The following is a 21,299-nucleotide window of genomic DNA, read 5'->3' as shown; positions in this document are numbered from 1 at the left end:
CCCAGCAGCAGAGCAACTCCTGGGAGCCTGTTGGAAAGGCAGATTCTCAGGACCACCCCAGACCTGTGGAATGAGAGACTCTGAGGGTGCGGCCAGGCCGACTGTGCTTTTTTTTTTTAATTCAATTTAGTTAACATATAGTGTATTATTAGTTTCAGGGGTAGAATTTAGGGATTCATCAGTCACATATAGCACTCAGTGCTCGTCACATCACGTGCCCTCCTTAATGCCCATCCCTCAAACACCCCATCCCCCCACCCCCCACCCCGTTCCCTCCGGCGACCCTCGGTTTGCGCTTCCACAAGCTCTACTGGTGATTCTGATGCAGCTTAAGTTTGAGAACTGTGTCTAAAACAAGAATTATGCGTGTAACAGTGACCATTTCTGCGCTCCCCTGCCTATGACCAAGTGAGAAGCAGAATTCTTCAAACACTATCAGCACTAATTTAGTGCACAGAACACCCGTGCACAGCTTCATTCCTTTTGTCCTTCGCCAGGGTCAAGTCCAAGGGTTCTGAAATGATACATGTGTTCCAGGGGTAGGAGGGGGAGGGGTAGCTACTCAAGCCCCTGTATTTTCATAGGCAATGTTTTCAGACTCTTTAAAACCACTACTCATGGCATGTGATCCAGGATATACACGTGTGGGTTTATGACAGAAATAAAAGTTTCCCTTATTGTGATATACTTGGATAACTGTTTTCTATTCTATTTTTATTATTATTATTATTTTTAAAGATCTATTTATTTGACAGAGAGCACATAAGCAGGGAGGGGGCAGAAGGAGAAGCAGTCTCTCCCACTGAGCAGGGAGCCTGATGCAGGGCTTGATCCCAGGACTCTGGGATCATGATCTCAGCCAAAGGGAGATGCTTAACTGACTGAGCCACCCAGGTGCCCCAGCATTCCATTTCTTTTAAAAAATGTTGGTTGTGACCCATTAGCTTGTCTTTCCAACCTACTTGTGTGTTGCAGCCCAAAGACTGAAAAATGCTACCCTACATCATCAATTTTTCACCTGCAGTCCATTGAGCAGGGTAGCACTTGTGCAAATGCTATGCAAAGTCTGTATATATTTACATATATGCATATTTATGTGCAAGGAGCTTCGCAGCTTCTGGCAGAGTCTCAAAGCCTTAGGTAACACTTGAGAACTAGGTCCCACGCAAAGGGCAGAGGATGGGAATTAGGATTTCCACTACTGGGTAGCCACTGGAGCCCCCTAAAAACTCCTGTGATAAGACTGGGAAGGGTCTTCAGCTCACCCTCTACCCCATAAAAGACTTTCAGGGGCTCTCTTCATTGGAGAAGGAAGGGATTGATATTTGAGTAGATTTTCTACTACATAAAGGAATGGCAACAGAGATCAGACAATGTGCCCATTGCTACTGGGTCATGAGTCAGGATTTCTGCAAAGGGCAGCAGGATCAAGATAGTCCAGTCAAACTCAAGGCCCTGTAGGTCTTCTAGATTCAGCAGAAATTGGCGGCTGCTGCAGGCCAGATTTTTCCTTGTCAGTTGTTGGAAGTGAGGGCTTTGGCCCGCTGATGTGTTAGGATTAGCAAGAGGCATGTGGCACAGGGCCGTTCCTCCCATGCTCATTGAGATGATGATCCAGACATAGCCAAGGCTGACATGGAACCAACCAGGCACCAGTATACCCTTATTGGCTCTTAAACTATTGAAATACTTCCTTATCTCTGGTAAAGAATAGCTGCCCCAGTCCTGCCCCTGCCCCCCCAGCCACTCTGACCCCTCCCGGAGCCAACCAGGACCTCTCTGTGACCCAGCCACCCAAAGGTCAACGCCCAGCACTGTAGAGGATTCCAAAAATGCGTTCTGATGGATTGGTACCCTCAGTTTTCAAATATTTTTAATGTTACCTGAACGCGAACCTAGCCCAGGAGGCCAGGCCCCTGGCTACATTTGGATTTACACGTCACGGCTGGAAGGTATAAAACGGAAGAGGGGTGCACTGGCCTCACCTTGGAACTGATTGACCTGCTGCACGGGGTATGGATTCCGCTGCTGCTGGAGGTGTTGGCGGGGTAAATGGGATTGCTGCAGCTGCTAGAACGACAGGACAAGAAGGGCAGGGGGGTGACATGGGAGACACAATGAAATATCGTCGCAGCTTGGAGGAGGCCCTTTTTCAACACGGAACTTGGTGTTGAGGAATCAGGTGCATCCAGGCGGGTGCACAAAGCACGAGTTTGATGGATTTTCACAAAAGCAAACACATTCCTGGTAACCGGTGTGTGGATCAAGAAACGGAGCTCTGCTGGGAGCCCCGCGTGCCCCTTTCCAGTCATTACCGACCCCAGGGAACCACTTTATCCAGCCGGGAAGCACTCTCCTGACCTGACAACACAGACCAGTGATGTCTGCTTTCGTAGTTGGTGTAAGTGGATTTCTACAACGTTCTGGCGTCCAGCTGTGGGGTCTGGCTTCCCGCATTCACCACTCTACTTATGAGACTCACCCATGTTGGTGCGTGTAGTTGTGGTCAGGTCGCTGTCACCGTTGAACATTATTCCATTGCAGGAATGACAAGACCATGACTTATTCACCTATTCTCCTGGTGATGATCTTTTAGAGTGTTTTCAGTTTGGGGCTGTCCCCAATATGCTGCTAGGGACATCCTCGCCCATGTCTTTTGGTGAGCATCTGGCAGATCTGCTGATCCAGGAGGAGGCGGTTTGGACTTGGACCATCTACCACCTGCCTGCATGTTTTCCTTAGCATTGCGGGACCCAGCTCGAGGGACAAGCAACTAATTTTTAATGACCTAAATAGATGCTTCTGGTACAGGAAGTTGGGATTCTCAGGGGCTATATAAACAAGGCTCATCTTATTCCCACGGGGCCACACTGCCTGTAAGACACATCCCTGCAAGTTAAATACACAGCATTTAGTGCCTTAAGGAAACCATGGGGGACTCCCTGGGTACCAGGAGTGGAGGAAGAGGGACAGGGGAGGCTGGCCACCCCTGTCCCTCTTCCTCCACCCCTCGGGGATTCCGCCCTGTCCGCACTGTTACCAATCTACTGGAAAGGCTATTAGGATCATTACCATGCTGTATGCAAAAAGGGAACGAAACAGAGAGCGAGGTGGCAAGAGCAGAGAAAGGGGTTTGAGTTCCTGGTCTGCTGTCAAGTAGCTGCCTGACCTTCGGCAAGTCATTACCTCCTCCTGCCCCCGTTGAATATTCATGGGGCACCTTCCACAGTGAGGGCTTATAAAGGACACACATCAAGGGCCCTACCCTTTCAAGTGTTCATTATAAAAATAACACACATTGACCACTTCTTAACACGTGTGTTTATTTCTATTTTTTCCTCTTGTTTTTGTTTCTGGGCAGCTCTATAATTTTCTTTCTCTTTCTTCTTCTCTTTTCTCTTTCTCGACAAGGCCAGCCAGCACTCTGGCAACCAAAAAAAAGGAAAGCTTCTGCCCTGCTCACCCCATCCTGTGATGCCTACCAGGGTGTTTTGCACAAAGTGTTGAAATTAATTAATTGTGTAGATGAAGTGTAGACAAGAAACCGTGCTAATCTTTTAGGCAGCAATAGAAGGGCGTTATTGAGAGTAAACTGAGCACTTAAAAGCTTCTCCTCGGCCAAACTTCTCATATTATGTAAGAATTTAAGTGTCCCAGTGTCGAACAAGCCCGGGGTGGCCTGGGGTGGGGTGGGGATAGGGCTTCTGTTCTAGTCCCTGCCTCTGTAGCTCTGCCATGACTTCTTCCATGAGCTCCCTGGCCTCAGTTTCCCCACAGGTAAAAAACAAAAGCCATCCTAATCACCAGTATTTTTTTCAGGTTTAAAAGTCTAGGTTCTGTGGAACCTTTGTGAACGGAAGAGAGGTGACCTGCTCCTTGCTCTTCGAGAATAAGGGATTAAACGTTAACTCACACCTGCTTTCAACCTGCTCTGCTCTGATTCTTAAATCCACTAGAATCATTTTAAAGTTCCCAAAGATAGGCACAATCCCAAATCCTTTTGTTTTTCCCCTCACGTGTCCCTTCAGGAAATCCCAGGATCTCTAATACTCAGGACACTTTCACTGCTGAGGCAGAGCCCCAGAAAGTCAGCTGGGCATGGACAGGGCAGTATTCATTCTCAAAACAAAAAGCTGAGAGCTCAGCACTTGTCGACCCCTTGGAGGCCTGCACTGATCAGCACCGTCTCCGGGACTTGTTTCTGTGCATGCTCCCAGCCTCGCATCTGGACTAGTCCCACTGGAGGGCTCGCACCCAGGGCCACAGACCTCAGGTCAAGTTCCGTGAGAGCAGGGTCATGTGACTGCCCCCCCCCTCGCCCCGTGGTGCACAGTTTCTAAAGGCTTTTACGTGCTTGATTCCATGTGATCCCTAAAGCAGTTACAGGAGAAAGTCTGGGAGATTATTAACCCTAAGCTGGCAGATGAAGAGAGGGGGTGAAAGGCTTTTCCAAAATGACACCACAAGCAAAAGATGGACCACATTTGGAGTCTGAGTAAAACTGTCCTTTCCTTGGTCCCGCTTCCTGGCTTGGTTTCCACAGCTTGCTAAGGAATCACACACATTCCCCCATCTTTTCCAAGGGGCCTGTATCTCTGTGTGTCCTGGGTTCTGAGGGGTGCCCTGTTCTCTCGGCGCCTCGTCTGGCCAGCCTCCTGGGGCAGCTCTTCTTCTTTCACTCTTTTGCTTCCCTCCTTGTTCCCTGAGGTGTGGCTGCCCTCGCCGAGTGGAACACCCCTGGCTGGCCCAGCGGCATTCTGCCCGGTTACCCCGGCTCCTATTTGTGCCTTGGTCACGGCATACACACCAAAGGCCATCGCTCCAAGTGGCAGGTGCACCTGAAACTTCCTGGGATTGGCTGAGGAGAGGATTTACACAGTCCAGCTCCCCCTCGGCAGCTCCATTTATCACTGCCTGAGAGATATTAGCATGGTTCCTTGTCACACACCTTATGCAGGGTGAGAGGGATAGAGGTTTGTTTGTACAAGAGCTGCCAGGCGGCTGACTGACCTTGGTAAAAAGAGAGATAATTACACAGCTGCTCAGGAACAAAAGCAGAGAAGGGAACATAAGTGAACTGTGCTCAACAGTACAATTTTCCTATTTGGGGGATGACTGGTGTTACTCTGAACCGCTGCTCTTAGTAGGGACCTCAACATATCTGTGTCCCACACAGCATCGTGGGTGTGAGTGTGTGTGTGTGTGTGTGTGAAAGATGCTTGATAAATTTCCAAAATTTTGATTGTATTAGGAACACTCTGGAAGGGGAACTGTGAGGTGAGAGCCCCGTTGGGCTTTAAGCCTCATATGACAACCTCACACCTACCTCCACTAATCAGAGAGAGCTGCCCTGGACAGACCCCCCAGGAGCCAGCTAAGGATCTCTTTTGGAAGGCCTCAGGCCTTTCCTGGGATAATACTGAATCAGGCATGGGCGTCTTGAAAAACAAAACACACTGAAACCTACAGAAGCTGCTTGCTTTCAGGGAAGGCTTTCTTTCAAAGCTGGAGGAATTATATGGCAAGGGTGGACAAAGATACCCAAGGTAAGGCTTTATTTGTATTAGCCCTTCTTTTAACTCAAAGATTTCTTCAGCTGTTTTAAAGCTGTTGGGAATTTTCTTAAGTTTGCACCCTTTCTGTGACCTTGCGTTCAGGTTTCCAGGTAGTTCTGTGGGCCCTATTCTTCTTCTATTGTTCCTGTCCCATTGTTCATAACCAATTCTGTAGAATTCTCCTCAATCCCTCCTCCTGACATTTTCCTTCAAGAAACAAAGTTCTCTGAGTTATTTTCTTTTTCTCTTCATGCTAGAAATATTAGCGTCTATGAAGAATGTGAGGCAGCCTCCCAACCCCCACTCTGATGGTGCAGACCCCGTACCAGAAACCGGAAGAAAAGGAGTCAGGCTTGAATCGAAAGAAATGTCTCTGACAAATGGGCCTTCAAATTGATGGCTGAAGCCTGTCTTTTAAGAACAAACTCATTCATTCTAAGAAAAAGCTTAACTAATTGAAAGGTCTAAATTCTGCAGGTTCTTCTGTGATCCTGGAAAATGCTGGACTGTGACTACCTTGACGAAGGAGGGGAACTGGAACTCTCCTGCAGACACCAGGCACTGAATAAATGCATCATGTTACCTGCTCAGCCAGAATCTGCTGCTGCTGCTGTTGCTGCTGCTGCTGCTGCCTTTGCTCCCGCAGGAACTGTTGCTTCTGTTGCTCCATCAGCTGGGCCCGCTGATCCATGAGCATCTGCTTCATGATGGCTGCTTGGGGCTGGCTGCCGAGGAAGCCGGGTCCCGCGGCACTGGCTCCGGACACCATGCCGCTCGAGCCTGGGGGCACCGAGGACTGCATGGGGCCTGTGGTCCGGGGGAGTCCAACTGGGTGCTGTTCCTGGGAGGACAGGAAGATGAGAGAAAGCACAGATTTCATATTTGAAAGGAAGCATGGGGCAGAGGCCTCTGCTTGTGGACCCAAGGGGTCCCCAGTGGCACACAGTCTATTCCACAGAAACACAGGAATCCTCAAATCTGGCCTTACCATGGGTGAACTGGAGGGGTGCAGGGGGACAGTAATACAGGACGGCTCTGGGATGTCTGAGAGCAAGTCCAGTCTCTTTTGGATGGGACTGATTAGAGGATAAAGGCCAGGTAATCAGTTAGCATTCTACTTTCCTCCAAAGGAAAGGGATGAAGACCTCCGGCTGGGCTACCTTGAGTTTGGAATGAGATAGCCTGACCTTACCTCTTTTTGTTTTTTTTTTAAGATTTTATTTATTTGACAGACACAGATCATAAGAAGGTAGAGCAGTAGGCAGACAGAGAGAGAGGGGTAAGCAGGTTCCCTGCTGAGCAGAGACCAATGCAGGGCTCGATCCCAGGACCCTGAGATCATGACCGGGGCCCAAGGCAGAGGCTTAATGCACTGAGCCACCCAGGTGCCCCCTGACCTTACCTCCTAACCTTCACTGCCTACCTGGCCTAAATGGACTTCTTCTAAGTTAGCAGGAAAAACATTTACAGAAGAATTCTGGAATTTATTAATCAAAAGATCTACTATTCGATGGAATTCTAATTAATTGCAACACTAGAAAGCTTTGCTATATGTAAAAAAAAAAAAAAAAAATCCTGCTAGTGGGAGTTGTTGATGGTGAGAACTGGGAATGTGTTACACTGAACAAAGCTACGCAATCTCCCGACATCTTTCAAAATAGAACCAAGCCTCCTATGTCTGGGACAATTTAAAATGTGGGGGTTGATTCGGGTCTTTTGATTCTACAATTGTCTCAGTCAAACGATGGCAACTTGTAAGGATTGGTACTTAAGGAGTAGGAAGTTAAGTGGTAGAAAACTACCCACAGAATCTAGTGACTACTTCGAAGATGTGTTCAGAGGATAAGCCCATAACAGCCAGACAGAGTAGACCAGGGAAAAATAGCTGATGGGCAGAGTTGGTAGGTGACCATAAGATTCGGCTTCTAGAAAGTTCCTTTCTTGTTCATCTACCAAGTGCACCTGGTAATGGCATGTATGGTCAGACTACTCTGCAGAAATGTTCCTTTTAACTCATTCAAGTTTCAAGTAATCAATCTCAACACAGAGGATCTGATGTCTGAGATGAACACAAATTAAACGGGCACACACGTAAGGACATTCCCAGTCACAGGGTGTGGGATCATCATGAGGCCAAAATAGTAAGAAATGAATACAAATAACTCTAGTTATTTAAATATTTTTGTCTCCAAACTGGGTTTTAGTATTTTTTCCTACTTCTGTTTTGCTCTTTGGTACAGATATAGTCAATCAGGCTGGCACTGTCCTCTCAAAATATACAGTTGAGTTTGATCTCTGACTCTCCTACAGACCCAGTCCTGGATTGGATTCCCCACAGCCTGGGCTGGTGGACCTTCCTTCTGTGGTGTGGTGCTCAGCCACTCGTGCTTCTCTTTCCAGTAGCGAGATATGTTAACCACATCTTCAGCTGCTCTTCCTTTCACCCTCCACTGACACAAACGACAAGCGAAACAAAAAACCATTACTCCTCTCAGCCTGGGAACAAGAGGACAAGTAGTTCTGGGGAGTTAGTGCGATAGCCCAGGTCGCACTTAGCCAAAGGAAGAATCGGAAAGAACAGAAGCAGAACACTGACCCGGGGTCTAAATTTAGTATTCCTTCCACTAGCACAGGCCCTTCCCAGACTGCAGGTCACTGGTGCCAAGTGTATGCCCAAGAACTGCTTGCAGACTAAATATACAGTATGTCTCCCATAAGTGTACTGTGTTCTATTTTTCAAATATAAGTGTTGTTGCAAAACCCTTTTTGTCTTTGTATATTTTCTCGGTAGTCAATTATTAGGTAGACAGCTGTGAAATATTTATGTGAAAAAGAACTTACACTGAAAAATGCCAAGAGCCTTTATGCTACCACAAAGTTTCCTTTAGGCCTGACCCCTGCAGGCCATCAAGATATTTCAGAGTCTCCCCCTTTCCCCCCAGTATTTGCTTCCTGTTTCCAAGTCCTTTCTTCCAATGGGATAAAGCTGCTGCTTGCCACCTTTAGAAACAAATGGCTGATTGACTTAACACTTTAACAAATGAATTCACACTCAAGTAGAAACAGTTAATCAGCAAAAATACAGAATATAGGGTTTTGTTTGTCCTCCCTCCACCCCGTGCGTATTTCAGTATATTTGATATTTCCAAATTTTGATAAGGAGGAGAAAGCTAGAAAAAAATGTGACCCAAGGGAAGATAAAGTTTGCTTCAGCTAGTTTTAGGACAGGGCTGGTTTGGGCTGGCCCTGTTAATCTTTGGGCACTCTGAGATATTCTCTTCCTGGGTGAGCAGGCCTGGGTAGCTGGGGCACATGCTCACAACTGGTAAGTAGTCATGAGTTGGTTTCCTAGCCTTTTCTCCACCCTGGAAGTAAGGGAGAGGAAAATGAAATGGTGATGTAGATACACGCAGCCACTTTTGGTCCCTGTCTTCCTGGGGCAAAAGAAATACTTCAAAAGCACAGTGGGGACCAAAAAAAAAAAAAAAAAAAAGAAAGAGAGAGAGAGAGAGAAAGAAAACTCCCCAAAGAGATAGTTAGGTTATTACTTCCCAGGATTATGCGATTATGCATTTATCCAAATGATTCCCTCCCAAAGGCTTTGCCTTGGGGTTTCTTGCAGAAGACCTACAGACCTAGGGATGGGAGGGCCATGTGCATTTTCAAGGCTTGCCTTCCCTATGAAACATCAAACATGGGTGAATCTAGGTCTTTCTCAACAAGCTCTAATGCATTCAGCAGCGGGTGAGTGACACCTAGAGCCCCAGCCTCAAGTGTGTATTCCAAAGTGTGAGGCTTGCCTTACAAATGGAGCTGGCTGAGGCCATTAACTGTTTCATATTACATGGCAGCTTTTAACCTCCAGTCTAAGAGGGCTTAATGAGCAATAGTCTGTCGAATTTCAGGATTTCAGGCCACCGCTCTTGTTTCTAAGGAGGACACACACGGCGTGTGCAATTAGAGAAAACCAGGCTGAGCTTTCGTCAGAGAAATGTAATGCCTTGAAGCCAAATGATGCAGTATTTTTAGTTTTAATTACCGGCTCGTTCTCCACCCCGCCCCCTGCCCACCGACCTCCCTTGCCTTGCCAGTAGCTTCCCCTTAGAAATGCAATTGGCTAACGTAGACCCTCATTACTCCCCAAACCTTCGCACTCTTCAGTAAGAGAAAGGGAGGGGGAACAAACCAGAAGCAATGAACCCATTTTACCTAGCTTCTTCTCCAGGGAAAAGATCTTAGCGATTTTTCCAAGGGCTGGAGAGAGGTAGGAGGTGTAAAAAACGTCCTGCCTCCTCCGAAGAGGCAGTTTTCTACTTCAAAAAACAAAACAAAACAAAACAAAAAAACCAGCTGTGGTAAAAATATCTCCCCAGAGCAGCCAGCTGTTTATTTATAAATCTGTGCGTGGCGAAGCTTCATTTCTCTTAAGTGTTTTCAAGAACAAGCGTAGTGTTTGGGTGAGAGGGGCCGGGGTGGCTGGCGGCCAACCCAAAGAGCGCCGGCTCCAGGGCAGGGGGCGCACGAAAGGCTGCCCGTAGAGACGGGGGCCGCGGGGCCGGGACTTGGGGGCGCGCGGGGGGTCTCGAGGACGGCCCCGGCTTCAGCCTTTTCCAGGCGGTCCTCGTCGGAGGACCAAGGAGCAGCTGCTGTTCTCCGCCTGCCCCAGCAGATGGTGGTGTCAGCCCGGCGCTCCGGCTGGCAGCCCCAGCTCCGCCCGCGCGGCGCTCTCCTCCCCCCCACCCCCCGCCCCCCAGATGGCTTAATCAGGACTCCTGTTCCTTCCCCCCACCCCCCCGCGCCGCCCCCCGGCCCCTGCCCCGCGCGTCTGGGCGGACGCGGCGAACGTGGAGCCAGGCAGTCAAGTGTTACTGCGTACAGCAGGTAGCCTGGCAACTGAGAGCATAATACCGAGCAGATGGTGTTCGCACGGCGTGATGGACATCACACACGACAGCCTGAGACAATCCAGGAATTCCCTGGTGACTCGAGGCCCTCTTTACACAAAATGAGTTCTCTCTCCATTGCCGTGTATCTCTGGGGTTATCTCCCCCCCTCTCTCCGACCGACACCGAACTGGTTTCTTATTACCGACTTTCCTTGCAGCCCGAGGGGAGGGAGCTTTCAGGTCGGGGTGGGGGAGGCCGGAGAAGGAAACGGAAGGGCTGGGAGCGGGAGGAGACGGGGGTGGGGGTGGGGGTGCGGTGGCGCCCGGAGAGGGGAGGGCGAGTGGCGTACACCAGCCCCCGGGGCTGACCGTCCGAAAGGGGCAGAGTTCCCCGCAGCCCAGGCTGCACAAAGCCGGCGCGGGAGGGCGGCGCTCTGGGCGGCCCGGGCTCAGAGTCTTTGCAATCACATGGCCTACGAACAGCCTAAATGAAATTTAGGATTTTACTTAAAAAGTCCCCTGGGGCGTAATTTAGCCTCTTGACTCGATCCTATATGCTTACAAGTCCTTAGGGGGCTCTAAGAAGTCAGGAGTGGGGCGGCAGGCCCGAAGATACGTCTCAGCGCAGGCGTCTCTAACAAAGAAACCGACGCGGCGGTCCCCGGGCGCGGGCGAGTCGCACCGGGGCCGCGGAGGCCCTCGGCCGGCGTGCGCTGCTGCTGAGCGGGTGAGCCGGGCGCGCTCCGGGGGCGCATTGCCCGGGTCCCCGCACACTGTGCGTGCGGGGGCCAGGAAGGAAATGGGTGCGGAGGGCAGGCGAGGAGATAGGAGGGCTGTAAATGTAGGAAAAAGTAAAAATAATAAAATGGATGTCCCCCAAAACAAATCTATGCTTTTCACACACACTGAACTGGATCAAGGAATTAAAAAAAAAAAAAAAAGAAAGAAAGAAAGAAAATCAATCTCCAGCCCAAACGGAATTCAGCCTAGTTCTATATATCAAGAGCCAAACGGAATTCAGCCTAGTTCTATATATCAAGAGGCTCCTATGTCCAACCCGTCACCAGTATCTAGAGGCTTTTTCCTGCAAAGACACTATTCAAGTTTTAAGTTTCAGAAGAAGGAAGTCTTTTCAAAGGTGGAAGCTAACGTTTCACGCAGAACATCACACTTGGTGGGAAAGAGTTCAGCAGTTCTGTGTCAGAGGGCAGCGTAGGATGAATCCGACACCCACTGCAGCCTGATGGACGCGTCTGGCTGTGATTCCCAGAAGCTCAGGGTGGTGAAAGGCATTCTGAGGCTGTGGGAAGTCATCTGACCTCTCGGTTTCAGGCCCCACCTCCTCAAATGAAGATCATATTCATAAGACTCCTCCCTTGACCAGTGGAAACTTTGGAGGTGAGATACAGAAAGAAAATGGTTAAGAAGATGCTCACACCTCTCCCACTTCCAGTTTGGGCTAAATAATGGGCTAAATTCAATCAGAGGTTCTGAAAGTGGGGTTCCAAGATCTACAGCATTAGCATTACAGAGGAGCTTGTTAGAAATACAAACTCTCAGGCCCCACCCGGGGTCTACTGAATCAGAACCTCTGGAAGTGTTTTAACATGCCCTCCAGGTATGTTTATGATGCCCCCACAGTTTGAGGATCACAGCGCAAATAGTACTCCTGGGGCATCTGAGCTCTCTGGGCCCTGATTTAGATTGCAAAAGCAGTCTTGCACTTTCAAAAGCAAGTCAGACTTTGTTTAGGTTTTTACTGCAAATTCTTCAGCATTTGGAACAAAACTCTTAAACTTTCAGAGGGCTGCTCATGCAATGCAAAGGATGTAATGCAATGTAAAGAATAAGGAATTCTGGAAGGACCCCATAGTCACGATTCTTCCAGGAAGGCCAGTCCTCCTGCAAGTCTGCTGGGGGGACTGAGCAGCAGCCAAGCTTGAGGAAGGGGTGAGGCTACTGAACTCCTTTGCTCAGGCAGGAAGCACAGACATCACTGGACTTCCCATCTCCTGGTCTGATACAAGACAGAACTATGGAGAGCTTTGAGGAGAGTTCCCTCTGTTGGGAAATGTTCTTCAAACACAGAGACCAGAAGCAATAATGGAAGAAGACCAGTGATACTTAGAGGGCACCTACTGGATGCCTTCACTTGCATAATTAAACACATTTGGTTGATTAAAAAAACCCAAGTCTTTGAAAGGTTAAGGAAATTGTCTGATGACCCACAGCTGGTGGTGGTGTCTTTGGGATTCTCACTTTTCCATTGACTATAACATACATCTGGTCTAAATTGAGCCGACCACCCAAGAGTGCTGTGGAGTAAAGAGAAGGGGGAAGGGGGTAGGGGGTAGAGAGGAATGGGCATAGAATAAAAAGGTAGAATCTCTACAGGGATCAAAGGGCGAGGCTGAAAGAGCATAAAAATATGCATCATTTTTTATATGTTGCTTGATACCCAAAATTAGGATGCCTTTGTGGTATCAACTTTGACATTTAAAGAAAGGGCATAAGATTAGACCATTCAACCGTAAGTGGAAGGAAGAAACAAAATAAAATAAAACCTTAGAATTCTCTTTGAAGTTGATCAAGTGTCAGGGCAGACGCTTGGTTTCAGGATGGTGGCTCCTTTTAGATTTTCTTTGTCCTTGTCCAGAATAATTTTTCACTGTGGGTCTGAAGAGTTGCTTACAATATATTGCCAGCAGAGCCCCAACAAGGCCCATCCCATATAACCCTCTGTTTCTGCAGATCATTGAAGAAGTTTGGATAAAATGTTTGTTTTCTGATCTGTGATGGTTGTGTCCCCATGAAGATTAAGTTTTGAGGCAGTTTACCAATTTAGGAAACTTATCACTGAAATGGCAGTGACTTGAGGCACAGTGGTAAGCCTGCTACATGGGTTCAGCAAAGTTCTTCGTTCAACCTTAAAGAAGGAGCAGTTTATGTTAGATGAACCCACCAGGTCTGAGTAGGAACATAGTTCCATCATAGGCCCAGTGGCTGGCCCTCTGGACCACTTAACAAACAGCTTGCTATTATTACTGTTACTGTTTTAACCTCTTGATCATGTAGCCCTACAAAGTCAGGGTAAGGAAAAAGCTGTGTTTCTATTTCTAGCTTAGCTTCTAAAACAATGAGGACTAAGACTTTAAACTTGGCTTTCTTTCCAGGTTCTCAATGAACAGAATGGGAGTTTCTACTCATTTAACTACTTAAAAAAATAAATGTATTGCTGATTCCCGCCCCCCACACCGATCATGGGGAATATTTGGAATTATTTGAAACATTCCATAAAAGTGTAAATAACAAGAAAAGCAATATTTGTTTTAAACACTCAGAGGCAACCATATTAATATTTTGATGTGTTTTTGTATTTCCCCCAGCTTTTCCCTCTGTATACAATTAACATAGTTACCACAGTCATGGTAATGTTCCATAGGTGATTGTACCCGTTTCTAAGTAAGATAGGGGAGTAGAAAGTTTGGGAGTAGAAAGTTCCAGCCTTTCAAATGCTTACAAGTTACAGTTTTCTGGAGAAATGACATCCTTATGGCAATATATCTGCCAGGCCCGCAGAATCTGTATGAGTCTCTTCCAGCGTCTAGCAGGGAGCTAGGTCCACAGTTGCCACAGAGTAAATGCTTGCTGAACTGACCTGACTACAGTGACAGTGAAGTCATGGCCTAAAACCAGTATCAGGTATGACTGGAGAGGGAAAAATATATATATATGGCCCTACAATGGATGGCTTCTCCAGTCTACAGGAAAGGACCCTCCAGTGAAGATGAAGGAAAGGGTTAAAGTTGGCAATCCAGTCCGAGACTAGATGCATTCACCACAGAAGGCCAGGCTTTCAAGGACTGACTTGGGGGTAAGAACAACAAAAATACCATTTGTCCTTATCAGTGCTTTGAACGTAGTCACCATAGGTCCCTCCAGTGGAAACACAACTTGGAGAGTTATGCTTTTCCTCTGCCTTTGATGTAAATTATAGAGTCCTTTTGATCCCTTTGTTGTGATTAAATCTACCACCAAAGCAACTCTAAGTTGGTTAAAAGTTCATTAGTGTGCAACAATAGGAGCTTGATTCAATAAACTATGGTACATCCATCCATACCATGAATACTAGGCAGCCAATAAAAATCATGCCTTCTGAGACTGTCTAATCACACAGAGAAAAACTTACAATACAGAGTGAAGAAGGGGAGGGAAGCAGTTTCTAAAACAGTACTCACAGAATAATTATGTCAGACAAGGATTATAAGTGATTTTTACTTTTATGCCTTTTCAGATTTTCTATTCTGAAAATATTACTGAATATTATTATTTTTTTAAATTTTATTTATTTACTTGACAGAAACAGATCACAAGTAGGCAGAGAGGCAGGCAGAGAGAGAGGAGGAAGCAGGCTCCCTGCTGAGCAGAGAGCCCGATGCCAGGCTCGATCCCAGGACCCTGAGATCATGACCTGAGCCGAAGGCAGAGGCTCTTAACCCACTGAGCCACCCAGGTGCCCCCTGAATATTATTTTTTAAAACATGCTCTAAAAAATAAAGTCTTTAGTCAAAAAAAAAAAAAAAAGAAAAAAGAAAAAAGAGACACAAAGAAAAAGAAAAAGGGCTTCTTTTCTTGTTTTCAAGGATTCCAAAGTTCTTTTTATTTTTTTTTTTGTAAGATGTTACTTATTTATTTGACAGAGATCACAAGTAGGCAGAGAGGCAGGAGGTGGGGTGTGGGGGAGCAGGCTCCCCGCTGAGCAGAGAGCCAGATGCCTGACCTGGGATCATGACCTAAGCGGAAGGCAGAGGCTTTAACCCACTGAGCCACCCAGGCGCCCCAAGGATTCCAAAGTTCTGATGAACATGGAGGCTTCCCCAGTTTCTAGGCAGTGATGGCATCTTTGCAGAGAAGGAAGCACAAGGCAGGTCCCTGAGCCTTCTACAAGAAGGCACAAGAGAAGAGAGACTAGCGGTGAGAGCACCTGACTGTGCCTGGGGAGGGAATGAAGGCTTATCAGAAGTGATGTCTCAGAGTGGCTCAAGCAGCAGGAGGGGAATGGCCTCCAGAGTAGAGGGACAGAGTGATCAAACACTGACTAGAGCAGACCCTGAAACTCCATTTCTAAGGACCCATCTCATGGAAACAGTCATAGCTTTGTACCAAGATTGATCTGGAAGAGCTTGAGGGATGTGGAGTAGCAAAAATTAAAAGTAGCATCAATGGTCAACATTTAAAGGATTCATTAAACCATAATCCCCCCTGCCTTATTAAGCACACTTCGTCCAAACAGACATGGATGGAACGTAATGAGTTCAAGAGGGGCGCTGGTTGTCTCCGGGCCCGTGACTACTTCCCCCTGAGCCCACCTTATGCTGTGGAGTGTGCTGTAGACAGGCTTAAGTACCAGTTCTGCTCTCAAGACCCGGACATGGCATGAACACGAACAAACCGGGTTTAGCTACAGGCTCGGCCACTGGGCCAGCTATTCATGGCTTCCACGGAGAGGTCCCCTGTTCCAGAGAAGGCCCTGACAGGCACTCACTGTCTTCTGAGAATTCTCCGATTTACCCAGACAAGACTATCGGGGCTGTACCATCCTGCTGTCTGTGTTTTTTCTCCAGAGCATGGCCATAACCAGGCCTATTTTGAACTCAAGAGACGAGTGAAAGGCCACCATTGTTTGCCTTTACCTGTTGTCTTCTCCATGGGGCCTGTAAGAAGACCACAGCCCCAGGGGTGGCCAGACCTGCCCCACAGAGGCGGGCACAGCATCTTCCCACATCCTAGTGGCCTGAAGGACACATGGGCTGCAAGGGGTTTGACAGCTGCTCCAGAAATTCGGGTGTTCTCCCCCCCCCCCATATTTTCTGCCTTTCTTCCCTGGATTTAAAAATAGAGAGGGGGAGGAAGGAGTCTCAACTGTCTTTGGCGGAGCTGCTGGGAAGAGTTTTTCTCTGGAGCTACTGTTCCCCCCCACTGTACCTTTTCTCTTTTATTGCCTCCCCCACTTTCTGATGAAGTCATCACAGCAAAGATTGCATAACTGATGCAGAGGCCTATCCTGTGTTATACTGGGAGGCAGGCCAATGTTTCCATTTATAGACAAGAGCACCATCATGCTGCCGAATGGAGCTCTCTGCTGCAACCACTACAAGACAGGAGGAAGGGAAGGAGGGCTCCGAGCTGGAGGGCGTGCTGCGAGCAGAGGCGGGTGCTTCCTCCATCCTCTCAGCAGCCTTGGGAGGGTGGAGGGACACCGGCTCTGAGCTCCTGGGAAGAGCGCCTCTATGAAGCTGCCAGCGCTTCGCCCTCTGCTCTCCGGGCTCCAGGAGACGCTGAAGAGGGAAGGTCTGCTGGTCGGCCTATTGGGCGGGCTGCTGAACCCGTCTGTGTGCAAACCAGCCGTGATCACTGAAAAGGCTCTGAGAGGAGCGCTGCCCTTGCCACGCGCCCGCGAGCAGAAGCCCGGCCAGCAGTGGTGGGGTTGGAGAAGGCCCGGAATTTGGGGAGAGAAGGACAAAGTAGGAAAAAAAGGAGGAACATTTAGAAATCTGGGGTTGGGGCATCACAAATTTAGAGAGTTTGGCTGAGAACCAGGTTCTCAGAGGAAGCAAGTCTAGAAGAGTGGCTCCCCCAGGGTCAAGGAGGCCTTATGGGCAGGCAGGGAGGAGGGTGTCTTTGGACCCTGGATCTTATGTCCTCAATGATCCTTGAGTTTAAGATTGTCAGCTGTATTCCTCACACAAGGTTTTACATGGGGCCATTGAGAAACCCTGACGGAACTGGAAGATACCTTCAATTTTATGCCTTTTTTTTTTTAAAGATTTTATTTATTTATTTGATACAGCACAAGCAGGCAGAGCGGCCAGACAGAAGAAGAGGGAGAGGGAAAAGCAGAAGCAGGCTTCCCACTGAGCAGGAAGCGGGATGCGGGGCTCGATCTTAGGACCCTGGGATCATGACCTGCGTGGAGGGCAGACACTTAACGACTGAGCCACCCAGGCTCCCCCAATTTTATGCTTCTAAGTTGTACCCTGCTGCCAGATCGTACTGCTCTAAGTCCATTATGAGTTAGTATTCTTAAGAAGGCCCATGTTTATCTTATGAATGACAGAATAACACCACACTATTTTTAAAAATAAAAACATTACATTTTTTTAAACCCTATTTGCCTTTCTTCATTTTGTAAATATATCTGCTGACTCAAAGAAAAAGAGGCGGCTAGGGTCTTCTGTTAACCTTGAGAAGATCTGAGGACAAACTGGGATAAAAATCGTCTTAGAAGAAACACGGGCCCCAGACATTCTCCTCGATTGCACCTGCTCTGTCGTAAGCACAGCTCCCGGCTCCTGCCTCACATGTGCCGTAGCCTGGAGAACGGAATCAGGAAACGACTCGAAATCATCCTCTACCGATCTTGAACTTGTCACTCGTTCTAGCAAAGCTTCGCTCAGGTAGTGAGTCAACAGCGCCCGGCATACCACAAGTGCTCATCAAGGTTTGCTCTCATTAATGCCAGTATCAATAATCGCGAGGAAATTAGAAACTTTAAGTAAGGCCGATGTTTTCAGCTCCCATGTTCTTTTTTCTTAACGGTCAGATCAGCTCCCTTAACCTTACCAAGGAAAATATCCTTTCACTTGGGATAAAAACAAAGCTGAAAGCTAAATATGGAATCAGACCCTGGGATGATGGTGGAGTTTATGGGAAATGTTCATTTTCGTGAGGAATAAATCCACTCCTGTTGATAACAGCATATAGGCCTTTTAAGATGGGGGTTATGTGCCCATTATTCTTTGCCGTTTATTTCCACTGAGAGCATCGCCATTTCTGCTTAACTACGTGAGACGGATCACTGTTTCCTGTTTCCTGCTGTCAGGAGCAAAGGCCAAGTCTGACCTCCTTATCATAGTATCACCTCAAGTGTCCGCCCCTACCCCGCTCCTCAAAGTTTCTTGTGCTATTTCTTCCTCTGGTTAGCTGACTGAATCCTCCCCTCCTCTGTGCTTCCCAGAGCTGGCTGAGCTCCCTGACCACATGCAACATAACCCCCTCACCCCCCCCTGCCCAATAAGCAGGTGCCTCCTCCAAGAGCTTTCCCAACTGCCACTTCTCTCCAGATGGGAGTCGGGGGGGGGGGGAATGGACCTCTAAATTGAACCGTAACTCTGTCTCAGGTTCCCATTACGTGACACACAGGAAAAGCCAGCACGTGAGAGATTCCCTTCTTTATTTACCTTAGGTTCTCAGGATTTAATTTTTCCTGAAGATTACTTTCTATATAAGGCCCAGTGAACGCTACCTCTTAATTCATATTTAGGAGCGTGTAAAAAGGGCTGACAGGGCCAATCTTTCATTCCTTTTTAGGTGTAGTTGTAGAGGATTGCCAAGGAAAGAAGGAGTCACTGAGTCCTCATTAGTTAGTAAACATAAGCCCCCAGGAAGTCGATGCCCACGCACAGGGTGCTGGGGGCTACCTCACGACACGGAGGTCGAAGAAGAGGGAGAGGGAGAAGCAGAAGCAGGCTTCCCACTGAGCAGGAAGCAGGATGTGGGGCTCGATCCTTCCCTCACGACATGGGAGCTACCTCATGACATCCCTGTGCCTCAGCCCAGCCAGCAGCACCGTGGAAATATCCAGAGCCGTAGCAGGGCCCCACTCATTCTCAGTACCTCCCCAGAGGCTTCTTGGAGACAGAGCCCAAGTATGTCCTGCAGGCAGATGCACACACACCCGAGGTGGGAACCTAGAAAGGTCTGGAATATTCTGATTCACTTTCTGCTGAAGGACTCTGGTAAGAAAGGGTCCCCAGGTCCCCATGCCAAGGCTGCTAACCTCACTCAAGTTCAGGAACCTGGTTCGAGAATGTGGAGACTTACGCCTCCCCTGGAAGCTGTTTGTATTCCCATCCTTAATGGCATTTTCAGTTTCCGTTGTTCTTGAGAGAATACTTGGCCCCATAAAACAACTAAACAAACGAATAAACAAAATGAAGCAAACGAGTAACAACTGACTTGTGTAACAAAATATAAAAATCCCCAGGTATGGGTTGTGTTTGTAATTTTGCTTTGATTTTCTGGATAGTAAGGCACTACTGCACTGGGGTAAAAAGGCATCCATCACCCTCATCACCCTACAAACCCGTCCACCTGAAATCTGAGCACTAGGACATTATGTCTAATTTGCCATTGAAGTTTTCTTTCAATTCAGACATAACATCCCACTTTAAAAAATGCTTTGATGACTCCGGGAACTCCCAAGGGCCTCCGGCACCCCAGCACAATAGCAGGTGTTGTGGCTGGAATCTAAGACAAGGGCTGCCACAAGGCCTGGTCCTGTAGGATGCTGAAGTCCCAGGGGAGAGACAAGGTTTCCCTTCATTGAAAAGCTAGAAAACGATTCCGGCTCATCAAAGGTGAGCCTGTGGCGTGTGCTCTGGTTCCAGAGGCTTTCCATAAAACCAGCCTGGTCAGACCTGGGATGGTCAGAGTTACAGGGCAGAAAGGGGGTGGTGGAATGGAGGACACACAGGTTCCAGAGATTGGTTGACCTGGGTCAAGTCACCGAACATCTCCAAGCTTCCGTATTCTCCCTTATCAAGTGACCCATACCTGCCCAGGTGATCTCTAAGGTCCCTCCTGCCCTAAAATCCTCTCGTTCTGCTTGGTGAGAGCTTCATGGACATGGGCACACTTGACCAGGAGCCTCGATGGATGTAGGTTTGGATCCGAGTGAGTGGAGAGAAGGAAGGGGCAGTCACTAGCCGGAGGGAGGCGTCTGTGCCCAGGCTCCAAGCTGAGGTGTGCACTGGGGTGTGTGGGAGAGAAGCTGCCCTGGTGGTCTGGCCCTGGACAGGTCTGAATGTGGTCCCAGACACGCCACCCAACCAGGGGGAGCCACAGTCGTCTCTTAAAGGGAATAAAATGATCAAAGCACTTTCATAAAATTAAGCTAGCGTCCGGTAAAGCAGGGATCAGAATGGGGCTGGGTAAGGAGAGAAAAGGAGGGGGGCTGGGGCGAGAGGCAGCCATTGGAGTAAGCCACCCAGGAGGTGAGGGGAAGGGGACTGAGACTTGGTGACTGACTGTGGGAACTCCGGAGCGACGAGGCAAACAGACTGCAAGGTGTGCTTCGGCAAGAAGAGAAATTCACGATCTTCACCGCATGCAGTGCCTGGGGTCGCGCCCGGGTCCAGAGGCTCTCACTTCTTCCTGCCCACGCTTGTCTTACTCTCTCACTCTGCCCTCACAGAAATCTGCCACTGGAAATCTGGCCCAAGAATGCAATCCCTGCCTAAAACCCAGGAGCGAGGGATTCCAGTTTTCTTTGTCCTCCCTCCTTTTCCACAACTGAATTGATTTAAATGCAAATACAGTACACCACCTGCCTTTGAACTGGGAGTAGGACCGTAGGCGTATGCCTTGAATATTTTCCAAGCCCTAACAATATATTCTGGGGCTGAGGAGAAGATGCCAGACCATGACAGGGAATAGGACCAAAACTTTTCTGAGAAGAAGAAACCTTCTCATTTCTGTGCTTCCTTCACCACTTGTTCTCCCAACTTTCTACTTCCTGCTAAGCATTTTATTGAACTCTTTTCAAGAAGGCCTGACGAGGAATAATGAACATGAGATGGTCCTCAGGTAAAGGGGCTTAACAATGACACGTAGAATTCAAAACAAGTCTGATACCCAAGTATTTCCTCGGTTTGCCTTCTCTAGCAGATTTGAAAAACAGGCAGAAAGCCACTCTGGTTCTTCAGGCTACATCTTGTTTGTGTGATATAGTTTCATAAGAGCGTTAATATTGCATTTATAACACCAATATTTAAAATCCAAACTGGAGACGACAGTGA

General features: G+C 48.1%; 1 protein-coding gene across 2 annotated transcripts in view; it reads right to left on the bottom strand.

Annotated features, from left to right (window-relative positions):
• MAML3 (mastermind like transcriptional coactivator 3) overlaps positions 1 to 21,299 on the bottom strand; it is a 404,523-nt gene that overhangs the window by 6,600 nt on the left and 376,624 nt on the right. The window contains exons 3-4 of one of the 2 annotated variants that reach the window (XM_082727636.1): positions 6,139 to 6,396; positions 1,986 to 2,067 (exon numbers count right to left, since the gene is read on the bottom strand). In XM_082727636.1, coding sequence (XP_082583762.1) covers positions 1,986 to 2,067; positions 6,139 to 6,396 — 340 coding nt within the window. Of the gene's footprint in view, positions 1 to 1,985; positions 2,071 to 6,138; positions 6,397 to 21,299 lie in introns of both variants that reach the window. The other variant, XM_082727635.1, reaches the window with a different exon arrangement.

This window comes from Mustela nivalis (genome assembly GCF_964662115.1).
Source record: "Mustela nivalis genome assembly, chromosome: 4".
In the NCBI taxonomy this organism is placed as follows: domain Eukaryota; kingdom Metazoa; phylum Chordata; class Mammalia; order Carnivora; family Mustelidae; genus Mustela; species Mustela nivalis.
The sequence above is the reverse complement of the archived record's forward strand: the minus strand, read 5'-3'. Positions and strand labels throughout refer to the sequence as shown.